Here is a 14,024-nt window from a genome sequence, read left to right as displayed (position 1 = left end):
AAAAGCCAGAGTTGTGTTGATTACGTTCATCATTTAATACTTGCTGCTGAAGCAAATCCCCAGCCTGTTGTCCTCTGAGCACACGTCTCCCATCATGACCTTGTTTCCCATCCTTGAGTTTGACCATGAGCAGTCCTTTTAAAGTAGGCTCTCATCAAATGAGTATCTCAGAGATATGGGAAGTTGGCAACTTGAATCATATATGATGCTTCACACTCAAAGAACTAGACCTGAGTCCACTGTATCTCTCAACAAAGTGTCTTTCCAAACAACTGTCTGTTTTACATGGTCCTTTTTATTTTTCTTCCCTCAATATCCTAATAGGTCCTGCCCCTAACATAGCATGAGAGGTTGAGATTTCTAACACTAACTGACTTGGTTGGACCACTCAGGAATTGTGTTCAAGTCATTTTACAGATGCTTTAGTTAGTGCTTTACATCAAAGTCTTTCCAACTTTGTCTAAATCCCATAGTAGTCAAGGTAAAAAGCTATATGTGCGTGTGTTTATGTATGTATACATGTATGTATGAATATATACTAGATTCATAAATAAATAATTTAATGCAATTAAACTCTATGGACCATAGTAGCAGAATGAATTTAAATTCCCATTAAAGAAGTCAAGAATCTGAAAATATACTCTTGTATTTGTGTGTGTGTGTGTGTGTGTGTGTGTGTGTGTGTGTGTGTATGTACATTGTTATGGGGGCCTATTTTAAGTGTTTGGAAGAATAAAAGATTTTTAAAAAGAATCTTGGCAGTGTCATAACTAGAATCAGTAATAGGTAAATAAATGTTGCCTGCAGAGAACTACTGATCACACAAGCCAAAAACTTGCCTTACTTCATTTTTTTCGACAGTATTTCATTAAATTAAAACTATTCTGGTGAAAATAGTCTTTCACATGTCTTCTTAAGTACAAATTCACAAATATTAAAAATCACACAAATATTAAATTTATACTCTAAAATAATAAACATCATATATAAGTTCTTCCAATAATTACTAATTAGGAAGTTGGAAATGTCTATAAGTACTGGGAGTCATTCTATTTCTTTTTCATGTATTGAATATTCATACAAAGTGCACTCTTAGCACTAGATCAGCATCTTCTCCATAAAAGGCCCATTGATACCCAGACGAGACCTTCTCTTCCCTGTCAAATAGAAGACCGCCCACCACTATTCAGTGTCCTTTCTGTCATCAGGAAGAACAGGGAATGTTTTATTCCTTTTAAGAAATGACCTTTCAGATTTAGTAACAGCATGTTCTCTCCTCAGGAAACAAGAGAAGATCGAGACAGGACACGGCTGGACTCCATGGTGCTGCTCATTATGAAACTGGACCAACTGGACCAAGACATAGAGAACGCTCTCAGCACTGCCTCCTCTCCATCCAGCACCCCAACGAACCTGCGGCGGCACATCCCTGTGAGCTGCCCAGTTCTTACTCTTCTTCCCAGTGGAATAGCATCTCTCTGTGTCTGTTCTGCTGTAGTTATTAGTGTTTTGTTCTGTTCTGTTTTGTTTTGTTTTGTTTTGTTTTGTTTTCAAAAAACTTGGGAGAACCTTCAGCCCTGGCCCACATTAGGCAAACAATCTTCCACTTTGCTATATCACTAGCCCTGTTTTTACTTTGAGTCACACAAACTAAATAAATTGGCCAGGCTGCCCTTAAACTCGTTCTGGCCTTGAACCAACTATCTTCCTGCCTTAGCTGCTCAAGAAGCTAGGATTGCATATCTGTGCCCACTAAGCCCAGTTAGAATAGGATCCCTTTATTCCATATGGTTTCTCTTACAAGTGAAACACCTTTGATGATGTCATCCACTAGTAAATGAAACAGAACCCCATAGAGATCACTCAGTCATTTCTATATATCACACAGAGGGTCCATAGACACAAATGTGACTACAAAATACTTAACATTGAAAATAAAACAAAGCAAGCTTAGGAAATTCTGCTTCTTGAGGATTAAGCCCTCTTTGTTGAAGTGGTGGCTTGTACTACTGTATTTACTACAATTCAGTACATGATATACTCCATTGCAAATATTGTGTCTATCTTGATAACTACCTTATTTCCAGTTTTTCAAGTTATGACTGATTATTTCTAAGAAATTAGTTATATTATTCTATACACTTACATTGCATGAAAAACATGTTTAATGTTTTTCACATGGATAGATGGATAGATTGATGGAAGGATGGGTGGAAGATGAGTGGGTGGATGGATAGATGAGTGGGTGGGTGGGTGGATGGATGGATGGATGGATGGATGGATAGAAGTTTGAATGGGCTGTTGGATGGATAGATGGAAAGATGGGTGGATGAATGGGCTGTTAGGTGGGTGGATGGTTGGGTGGATAAATGGGCAGTTGGATGGGTGGATAGATGGGTAGATGCAGGTGAACTAATCTTGCTTACTGTAAAAAAGAATTCAGATGAAGACGACTTGTTAGTACTCTAAAATATACCATGAAAAATAATGGAAAAAGACAGACGTAAGAATTTTTATGCCTTTAAGTTTATGTAACAGATGCTCCAATGGTATTGCAAAACTCAAAATAAAATTTAGAAGAGACAAATCCTAAAATTGGCTCTATTCTTTACATATTTAGCTTCATGTTTGACAGCTTAGTTTATGTAGATCTAACATATACAGTATAAGTCTAACTGTAAATAAAGCCATCCCTTTTCTATTAAACAAGGATTTGCATTATAATATAGTAAATAAACCACATTTAAAAATTTTTAAGTGAGATCCAAAACATAGAGAATCACATAGGCAAATCTGATGCCTTCTGAAACAGGATTGATACAAAACTACTTTTAATCTTGAGAGTTCATAAAAATGAAATTTTAATTTTTAGTAACCTTGATAACTTTCCTTATCCTCAAAGATTCATTACAAATATGTTCTTTATCATGAGTCACACCTAACTACCTCTATAAGGAAACCCTAGTCCCTCTCTCCCTAGAGATGCCCTAGTTATTTGCAAATAGTTTCATTCTAGCAAAAAGAAAGAGGGTCTATAGAATCTTGTACAGAAATAATAGAAAAATCCTGTTTCCAATATTCCAATCAAATTAAAACTTCACATTCACTTTCTCTAACACCTTTAAGCTGGAAATGTCTTAATTTCCATGAGGTCCTGGGTGCCTCTTTAATATTCATGGAGTCCAGAGTATGGATTTTTTTTTTAAGTTTTCTGCAATGAGTTGTTAATCTTGCCTGCTTTTAATCTCTCACTTCTCTAGAGATCCATTCAACTTTTCTCAGTCCCCACGTATTAAATAGGAAATCCAAGCTGAAATTTCAATCAAGCACTATATTTTTGTTTTCATTTCAGAAAGTAATCTATCTGTCCCCTACATACTAGACTGTGATCTTTTTTATGCAGTAAAAACAAACCAAAAACCATGAACTAATACACATGATAATTAAATCATTTGTCTTCGTCTATGTTTTATACTTCTACATAAACTGTAGACTTGACTTTAATATTTCATACAGTATCTCACAGAATATTACCATAATTATTATCACATTTGTTGCCACTGTAAACATAACATCCATTTCTAGGCTTTAGTTTATCAATAGAGTTGGAATAAAGCAAAATCGGAATATTAGGAGTGTTAGTGCCTCAAGGTAACTGAACAATTAGTGACTGTTTTGGATCCCAGTTTTATAACTGACTATCTGAAACCATAAGAAATTTGTCTAATTTCTCACCTGCAGGTTCATGTAAGACAGATAGATATACACGAAGATTAACTATTTCACTGTTGCCTTCTGGAGGGGACAGGTGCTTGCATGTATCTAACCCAAAGTGTGCTTGGCCATTGTTGATTCTCTTTGATTTCCCTCTACCCTCATATCAGGCATTGATCAAGGCATGAACAATACACATCCCTGAACTTCAAAACTACCTTTTGATCGTTACAGTTTTCTAGGTCACACTTGGTCTATTTCTCTGCTTTGTTGTTGCTGCTGCTGCTGCTGCTGTTGCTGTTGTTGTTGTTGTTGTTGTTGTTGTTTGGGGTTTTTTTGGTTTGGTTTGGTTTGGTTTCATTGGTATTTAAAGGTAATGATAACATTATTTTGATCTGCACTTTCTATTCCTTTTGATAACTGTGCTGTAAAATAAAAGGATTGTGGTGTGACCTTGATCATCCACCAAGGAGCACTAATCCAATGTAGAAAATGCCTCATCCCCCTCCTCTCTATACTGCCTATTTAACTTTAGCAGGAAGAACGCATAACACAATGAAGCAATGACTCTTCCCCTAACCCACTTACCCTATGTAAGAATACTTACAAAATCCCAGGAACGAATTCTCTATATAACAAAGAATATAGATAAAAGCAGAGCCTGGGATGATAAAAAACATTCATTTGAAGTAAAAAAAAAAAAAAAAAGAAGAAGAAGAAGAAGGAGGAGGAGGAGGAGGAGGAGGAGGAGGAGGAGGAGGAGGTAAAGATGTGGACAAAGCTGCTTAGAGAAAACCTAACAAACTTTTCACACCTTGATAGATTCTTGAAACCCCAAGATCTGATTTTTTTTTGTCACCAAATATCTTGACTTTCTCATGTTCTTTTTACCTAGACTGTCTTCCTGAATTGATTCTTGGCCACTTTGCATCTGCTCTGTCCTACCTGCCCCTGATCTGACATCCCAGATGTAATTACTCTTAGCATTTGCCCTTGCTTCCTACATTGACTTTCATGACTCTTTTGATGTCTGCTTCTTCTCCAGTTGTCTTCTCATCAGTTACATGATGTGGACCACAATATCCCTCTTCCTGATTTTTCCCTTTACTGCTTCTGTCCAGATTCTTGATTTAAATTTCCTATTGAATCACTGTTAATATTCTCCCTAGGAATCAGCTTACCTCCATTGTCTTCTCCATAGTGAATACAAACGGTCAATACTTATTTTGTGATGTGAACAACTATGTAAAGGACAAATCACAAGATTCCCCCTAATTTGTACCATAGTTGGATGGTCTATAGACCATCTCTTCTATGGCTTATACCATTCTAGCTGGACCACCATAATAAGAACTCCTCCTATCATGTATATTCCATCTACCAGACATGGTGAAAGCACGGGGTCACAATGATACAGAGTCTGATAATACGGTAGGGTATCAGATCCATTCATTCCCACAACAAAAGTGGGTGGTGTAGTGATGATTCTGGTCTTGCTCACCATTTAGTTTGCTGAAGATGGTTAAAGAGGGAGAAAATGAGTGAGGGACCATGAAAGAGTTGACCTGGTATTTCTCACAGTGGATTTCTCACTGATAGAAAGAATTTCTACATAGCTTCATATCCACGGCCTTATGAAATTTCTTCTTTAGTTGTGCTTCAGGAACTCAGCAAAACAGCAAAGTAGCTACTGTAGGAGGTTGAGCTCTGAGGTCAGGACCTGAGATTTAATGCCACTTCTGCCATGGCATGTGAATGTAATTCAGAGATCTGCCTTGAGTCTGGGTGTCATTGTCTCTTTGGTGATTATAATAACTCCTTCCTCACCAGAAGGTCAAGTTGAAAAGAAATCATTTCACCTCAGACTTATTATTTATGGATACAAAAATAAAAAGATTACTGTGTTAACTGTTTCATGAAGTTATGAATAGGAAGACAAAATAAATACAAAGGGCCTGTTATACAAAAAATATTTTTAAAAGAGGTAAATTAGATGAATTACCTACTACTTGTAGTTATACATTTAATGTTTATAAACTTTTTTGCTCCTATCCATTTCATATTAATTCAGTTTGAAATTCAAATGAGCTATATTTTTTAGAATTATATGGTTGTTGTTTCCCATGAAAAGACATTTTAAAAAGTCTGATCTGAAGTCATTCTAGGCACAAGAAATGTGAATACAATTATATACCTCACACATCCATGTGTGGACACACACACACATGCACACATGCATACACAAATGCACATATCTCTTAAAGCAATGTCATTATCCATATTTATTTACATGCTATATATCTCTTATAACATTTGGTCTATGGAAAATGACTTTCAATACTATTGGTGGGTTATAAGAAAGGGAAAAAGCATTACTCACATTTTAAACTAAGACTGGAAAGATTTTATTTTTCCATTTGCCATCCACAAGGCCCTGTGAGGAAGTCCAGAAGGCATTTTGCTACCTATGTGATTCTGAATTCCTGAAGGTCACATGGAAATGAACGCAGCTGGTGGGAGGAAAAGGGCATGCAGGAGACACTCGTGTGCCTTTTCTCATCATTCTCTGTCTTTTCACAGGATCTGGAATCAGGATCTGAAAGCGGGACAGACAGTATGGCAGTAAATCAGACACAGGTGAATCTGTCTTCAGAGTCTACCGATCCATCATCCACTCCAGCAAGCAACCCTGGAACCAAACCCAAAGCCATGGTAAGTTGTACACAATCCCAGACTCAGCAGTCAATGTTGCCAAACGTGAGGTAAGCGTTGATAGCCTTCTATTCCGTGTGTAAAGAAGACTATTGGAGTGTTAGCTGTTTCAATTTGATACTATTTACTGAAGTGTCACCCTAAAAGTGTATGCTGCTTATTTTTTTAAAAAATGGGTACATAAGTAGTTCACTAAAGCAGGCTCTGAATCCAGAATTTGGCAAAATATGGTCTGTGGATTCTGTTGGCAGAACTTTAGAGAGCCAAGAATGTAAAATATGGAGATGGGTTGTCGGGTGCTGTTATCGTGACCACACCACATACTCACTAGAAAATCTCTAAGCTTTGATGATAGATAGATGAATGTACAGATAGATAAGAAGTTGTCTTGGGCCAGGTGGTAGTGGCACACACCTTTAATCCCAGCACTTGAGAGGCAGAGGCAGGTGGATTTCTGAGTTTGAGGCCAGCCTGGTCTACAAAGTGAGTTCCAGGACAACCAGGGCTATACAGAAAAACCCTGTCTCGAAAAACTAAATAAATAAATAAATAAATAAATAAATAAATAAATAAATAATAAAAAAAGAAGTTGTCTTGGATGACATGATAATATGCAGAATTACAGATGGATAAAATTGCTCTGTCATATTTTGTGGACATCTAATGACGTAGAACATTCAAAGCCTAATATTTAATGGAGTGTAAGTTACTGTCCTTGTTGCCCTGATAACTTTACAATGGTATCTACACAAATGAAAAGAAGAGTCTCTACACAGAATAACATAGCACAGCAAATTCTGAAGCAAAACATTTTCCTTTAAGTAAAATCTGAATTGCAAAGGCAAAGGAGTATTTGACTCTAAAAGGTAACATTTATGGGGAAGTAATTACTGCTTCAAATATCTAAACTCCACACAGTTCCAAAATAACCTCTCCTGGCTCTGTGAAAATCACAGAGCTGTATTTTTTTTAATCCCCATGTTAGCTTACCATGGAGAAGTGAGTTTGTACTGTTTGTTTTCCTGTCTTTAAAATAAAGGCAGTTCTAAAATGGGACGAAAAGAATACACTGAGTTTCAGACATGCTAAATTTTCTAGGATTCAAGGGAAATCAAAGCACACTGCTGAAATAGCAGATGGGCCTGGCTTTAGTATTTACATAGGCAGGACTTAAATTGCCCCTTGTCATTTATATGCAGATCATTTGGTTCTAAATATCTACTCATATCTACATATATGGGGCACTATGCCAAATTTGAAAAAAACAAACAAACACAAAAACCAAAAAGGCCTCAAAGGAGCAATATGTTAGCCAAGTCTTATATGGCTTTCATTTTATCAAAGAGGGTAGGCATTTAAGCAGCAAAAGGCAAGGAAATACTACAACACTGAGAGTGCTAGGTGAGCATGGAATAAAAGACACGAATAGTATTGGTTTGGGGATTCAGTAAAAAAGACTGTCAATAGCAACAAGTGATAATAGGTAGACTCCAGTGGAATGTTGTTCTTTTACTGATGATAAACTTCCTACCATTATATAGATACCTGTAGAGCCCTGAGGGATGTCAAACTGTCATTGGTGGCTTAAATACATCATCTATAATTCAATAATTAGATGCTACATGAAAAAATTTCAGTCTGGACACTGTAGGTTCTTATGTTTCAGTTTTGGTGGGATTTGTTCTTCTTATATTTTGATTGAAATAGAATCTATGGCTTAACATATACTAAAATTAGATCTTCCACTTAATGGGTTATCACAGCTGTACAAATCTAGAGTCTTGCACATTTGTATGCCCATGTGGCTACAACCCAAGACAAGACAAATTCTGAAGGACAAAGTGATGCTGGCTCTGGATTGGATACTCTCCTATCACATGTTTCTCAATTTGTCTGAAAATTATATGATTAAAAGAAGGTGGTGCTTACAGTCATTTTTAACTCATTTCACATTTTCTCTAAAGACTTTGTTTGATGTGTGCTTATTTGTGAAGTATACTATTATAATTTGATGCACGTATGCCTTGGGCCATGATCAAATCAGTATAATTGATGTTTGAGAGCTTGCATATTGAGACAAAAAACACAAGGCAGAAAGAACTAACTGAGAATGGCTTGTGTGTTTTGAAGCCTCAGACACAATCCCTAGTACCACCCCTCTTCCAACAAAGCCACACCTCCCAATCCTTCCCAAACAGTTCTACCAACTGAGACCAAGCGTTCAAGTACATGAACCTATGGGGACCATTTCCATTCAAACCACCACATCACCTTTGTTTCACCTCCAATAATGTCATAAAGTGTTTTCTTTGTATTTTCATCAAATTTTTTTTTTAAGTTTAGAGTCTTTATTAGATCCTTTGTTCGCTTTGAGTCAATTTTCTTTGTATCATTGGAGATAGGAAGCTAATCACATTATTCTACCTCCCTGTTCAGTTTACATAGAAGAATAGCTTGAAAAGAATATTCTTTCTCTGATATATATATATATATATATATATATATATATATATATATATATATAGTTGGTCACTTGTCAAAATCAGTTAGCTGTAACTATGGGTTGATTTTAAATGGAAGTAGTTTAGTCTGTTTCACTGGTGTATGTCTGTTTTATATGAGAATTATGATAGTTTGATCACTCCAGCTTTGCAGTATATTTTTTAAGTCGAGTATTATGATGCCTTACCTTTTCACTACTTGCTTAGGAAATCTCACACATTTTGTCATTTTCTTTTCTCTTTCTTCCTTCCTTCCTTCCTTCNTTCCTTCCTTCCTTCCTTTCTTTACTTATTTATTTCGTTATTCCTTTCTTTCTTTTTTCTGTCTATGAAAACTCTCATTGTCTATGAAAACTCACATTTTGTCTTTTTCTTTTCTCTTTCTTTCTTCCTTCCTTCCTCCCTTCCTTCCTTTCTTTCTTTCTTTACTTATTTATTTCTTTATTCCTTTCTTTCTTTTTTTCTGTCTATGAAAACTCTCATTGTTGTTTTGGCTTTGATTGCAATGTCTCTATAGTCTGTAGTGTTGGTGTGGATGAACATTTTATCAAGACTTCTGGTTGATGACTTTGGGATGGTACTGTTTTCTTGTATGTGAGCTCTATAATTTTTCCATTGTTTTAAATTTTCCATTGGGGAAATATTTTACTTCTTTCTTAAAATGCTTTAATTTCATTTATTTCTCTATTTTGGGGGTGCATTCAAAATAGAGAAATGTGCAAATGTGGAGGTCAAAAGATAGATTTCAAGAATCAGTTCTCTTCTTCTACCAAGTATGTGCCTGGCAAACACAGAAGTGGATGCTCACAGTCATCTATAGGATAGAACACAGGGTCCCCAATGGAGGAGCTAGAGAAAGTACCCAAGGAGCTGAAGGGGTCTACAACCCTATAGGTGGAACAACAGTATGAATGAGTACCCCCAGAGCTCGTGTCTCTAGCTGCATATGTAGCAGAAGATGGCCTAGTTGGCCATCATTGGGAAGAGAGGCCCCTTGGTCTTGCAAACTTTATATGCCCCAGTACAGGGGAAGGCCAGGGCCAAGTAGTGGGAGTGAGTGGGTAGGGGAGCAGGGTAGGGGGAGGGTATAGGGGACTTTTGGGATAGCATTTGAAATGTAAATGAAGAAAATATCTAATAAAAATTTTTGAAAGAAAGAAAGAAAGAAAGAAAGAAAGAAAGAAAGAAAGAAAGAAAGAAAGAAAGAAAGAAAGAAAGAAAGAAAGAAACTTGGTGGCAGTACCCTTACCCCGTGAGTGATCTTGCTGGGCTTTCATTTACTTCTTTAGTAAAATTTATTTCTGAGTAATGCATTTCTGTGATACTTTGGTTATGCTTGTTGTAAATGGGCTTTCACCAATAATCCTACCCAGTTATGATGCCTATAAACCATAGGACATGATCGTCCTAAGGATTCAGTACTGGCGCACATACCTTAGTAGTAACCAACAGATCTCTCATTGGATTTGTGATCCACTCAACAAGAGGGAAACTGTACCTGATCTAAAAACCCAAGCAACTTCCCAAAGCTAACCTAAAACCCTTAATCGCATTCTATGTGTTTCTCATTATACTCATAAAGAAGTGCAGTTCCCACCTCTCCTGAAAGATTTTTTTTCCATTTTAAAAAATTGAGTCATTTATTACTGATACATAAAAACGCTTGTTGACTTTGTATTCTGCATCTTTACTGAATTCATTTATCAGTGCCAATGACTTTTTGGTGGGTCTTGTGGTATTTTCTCCATAGTAATGTCATCCTCAGACAAGGATAATTTCACTTTCTCTTTCTTGCTCTGCTTGCCTTTGTTTCTCTCTGAAAAAGATTTCCAGGACTACATAAATAAGAATGATCAAAGGGAGCGCCCTTATTTTGTTCCGTGAAACTATATCAAGTTTTCTCTGCCTCAGACCCATTTTAGTTTTGTCTTTTATCTTAAGGATATTTAAAAATGCAGATATTAATTTAATCACTAGTAACTGTGCTTTTATGGAAAAAAAAGAGTACAACTCAAGTAACAGGACAAAAAGATGTTTTATTTGTAAAATGCATACCTGGAAGAGCAGAATCAGTCTAACATTTTACTGTGCAGAATAACTGAAAATACCACAAGGCTACGTGAATGTAAGATGCTGGCTTATCTTCATCTCCCACCAAAGAGCTCCTGGTGTTGCCTGATGCCACCAAGATTCTAATAATGGTGATGGGACTAAAACCCTTTAAGCATGCTGGGACATAACAGCTTAATTACATTCTGAACTACCTACCTAAGGGACCTTCAGAATTCACCAGTATATCTTGAAGAACCTAGGGGACCTTGGAAATCTCCCAAAATGGACTGTGTACTGGAATTAACAGCTGGCCTTTGATTGGAGGTGTCACAAACCATAGAAATAATTAAACTTCAGTAATTGTAATTACTATGGAGGAGAAAAGCCATATATCAGCTGCTTAAGTTCTGGATAGCAACAATAGCCCTAAGGCAATGAGTTGAATCCAACTTCCACTTTTTTGATTAGTACTGGAGTTAATAAATTAGATAGTATAAAAAAATTAACTCAGGGAAGGGTGGGAGCTGCCAGTACCCTGTCATACTCGATGCCTTTCAAGAGAAGGTCAGAACAGTTCCTCCCTAATATTGATAGAAGATGGTGACAATAAAGTGTCACATCCTGTGAATTCATGCTTATTTATGAATGGCCAATGTATGACCAATCTTGATCATTTTTAACTACTTTGCTCACAGTTATAGAATTTCTTTGCTCAGTTTAAGCTTTTGCTGAAGTGTAAATTGCCTGCCATGATCTTGATGCATAGCTGTTTACTCTGAAGTCAAATAAGAGAGGCCAGTCCATATGACAGATTTATTTCCCCACTGTTGGCATGATAGAGTCGGGTAATGACATTTCCAGTCTGACATTCAACTGACAACAGAGTTGTCCCCTTGAGAAATTTTCCGTGTTTGGAGGTAGGAGAAGAGGAAGAATGGTGAATATATGTAATATTTTTGACGTTGCTTTATTCTTCAGTTAGATTTTGTGTCTTTATTTCATTCATTGTTTTTTGTTAGTTTGATTTTGTAATTAGCATACAAAGTTTTAAGTTTTATTGTGGAATTTTCACACAAATGTATTTTGGTTGACTTCTGCTCATGTCCCTTCCCACCCTTTCTATCATTTTCCTACACTATGTCACATGGATTCTTTTGTCTCTTTCTTCTTCCTACCCTACATTCTCAACACAATTTTTCACCTTTTCCTTGATATCATATATATATATATATATGTATATATATATATACATATATATATATATATATATATATATATATATATATAAAACAAACTAGGACCTCTATATGATAGCGAACATATTTTTGTTGTTGTTGTTTTTCTAAATTTGGGTCCCCTTGCTTAACATAATCCTTTCTAGATCCGTCCAATTTCCTGAAACTTTCATTTGTCTTTAGAGCTTAGTAAAATCCATTGGGTATATGTACCACAATTTCATTATCCCTTCATCTGTTGATGGCTGGTCTCATTTACTTGCTATTTTGGAATGCACAGCAATAACATGAGTGCACTGTGTCTATCTCTGTGGTAAACTGGGAGTTGGGGAAGGTGCCCAGGAATGGTACAGCTGAGTCATCTGGTGACTTTAATTTTAAATGTTTGAGAAACTTCCGTACTGATTTCCATAATGGCTGTATGAGTTTATTTCCCACTACTATAGAAGAGGTCTTTTTTTCCCCCACATGCTAGGCAACTTTTGCTTTCAGTTTTCTTGATGATAGTAGCTCTTCTGAATCAAGAGAAATGGGCTTCAAAGTGATTGAAATTTGTACTTCCCTGATGGCTATGGATGTTAGATACTGTTTTTAAAGGTGTGTGTGTGTGTGTGTGTGTGTGTGTGTGTGTGTGTGTGTGTGTTGTGGTATACACACTCATACATGTGCCTGCAGAAGCAAAGAATGCCAGATCCTCTCAAATTGTACTCACAGACAGTTATGAACCATTTGATGTGGCTACTGGGAACCAAACTCAGGTCCTCTGCTAGAACAATAGTGTTCTTATCCCCTGAGCCATCACTCCATCTGTTAAATACTTTCAGAATACTTACTAGCCTTTCTTCTTTGAGGACTATTTGTTTCTTTCATCAACCTGAATGCTATTAAAGTTTAAGGCATTTAGAAACACATTATTATTATTATTATTATTATTATTATTATTATTATTATTTAATATTAATATTTATTAATATTATTAATTCCAGTCCTTTACATCTCAAATGGTATCCCACTTCCCATTACCCATCCACAAACCCCTATCCCAAATCTGCCCTCTTCCTCCTCCCCTTTGCCTCTATGAGGATGCTCCCCGACCCAACTACCCTCTCCTGCCCCACCACTACAGCATCCCCCTAGGCTGGGGCATCAAACCTCCACAGAACCAAGGGCCTCCTATAGATGTCAGACAAGGCCATCCTCTACTACATATATATAGATAGAGCGAGCCATAGATCCCTCCCTGTACATTCTTTGGTTGGTGGTATAGTCCCTGCGGGCACTGGGTGGTCAGTCCAGCCAGCATTGTTCTTCTTGTGGGGTTACAATCCTCTTCTGCTCCTGCAGTCCTTCTGCAAGCTCCCCCACCAGGGTCCCAGAGCTCAGTCTGATGGTTGGCTCTAAGCATCCACATCTTCATTAGTCAGTTGCTGGCAGAACCTCGCAAGGAACAGCCACACCAGGTTCCTGTCAGCAAGCACCTTCTGGCAACAACAGTGTCGGGGTTTGGTGTCTGCAAAAAGGGTGGGTTCCCAGGTGACACTGTCTTAATCCAGGCAAGATGTTATGTGCAGCATAAGGGCACACTTAGTAAACTGAGACAGGAGGATAGTTCAAGAGTAACCTGGACTGCATAGAGAGACTATAGATAGATAGATAGATAGATAGATAGATAGATAGATAGATAGATAGATAGATAGATAGATAGATAGATGATAGAGATAGATAGATAGATAGATAGATAGATAGATAGATAGATAGATAGATAGATAGATAGATAGATAGATAGATAGATAGATAGATGATAGAGATA

General features: G+C 36.8%; 1 protein-coding gene across 3 annotated transcripts in view; it reads left to right on the top strand.

The window, feature by feature from the left end:
* The window catches only part of Dlc1 (DLC1 Rho GTPase activating protein), a 385,995-nt gene that overhangs the window by 97,740 nt on the left and 274,231 nt on the right, over positions 1–14,024 (top strand). For all 3 annotated transcript variants that reach the window (XM_029531786.1, XM_021218956.2, XM_029531785.1), the window contains exons 3-4: positions 1,282–1,431; positions 6,295–6,426. In XM_029531786.1, the coding sequence (XP_029387646.1) occupies positions 1,282–1,431; positions 6,295–6,426 (282 nt within the window). The remainder of the gene's footprint in view (positions 1–1,281; positions 1,432–6,294; positions 6,427–14,024) is intronic.

The sequence above is a fragment of the Mus pahari genome, chromosome 19, assembly GCF_900095145.1.
Source record: "Mus pahari chromosome 19, PAHARI_EIJ_v1.1, whole genome shotgun sequence".
Lineage (NCBI taxonomy): Eukaryota > Metazoa > Chordata > Mammalia > Rodentia > Muridae > Mus > Mus pahari.
This window is presented reverse-complemented; position numbering and strand designations above follow the sequence as displayed.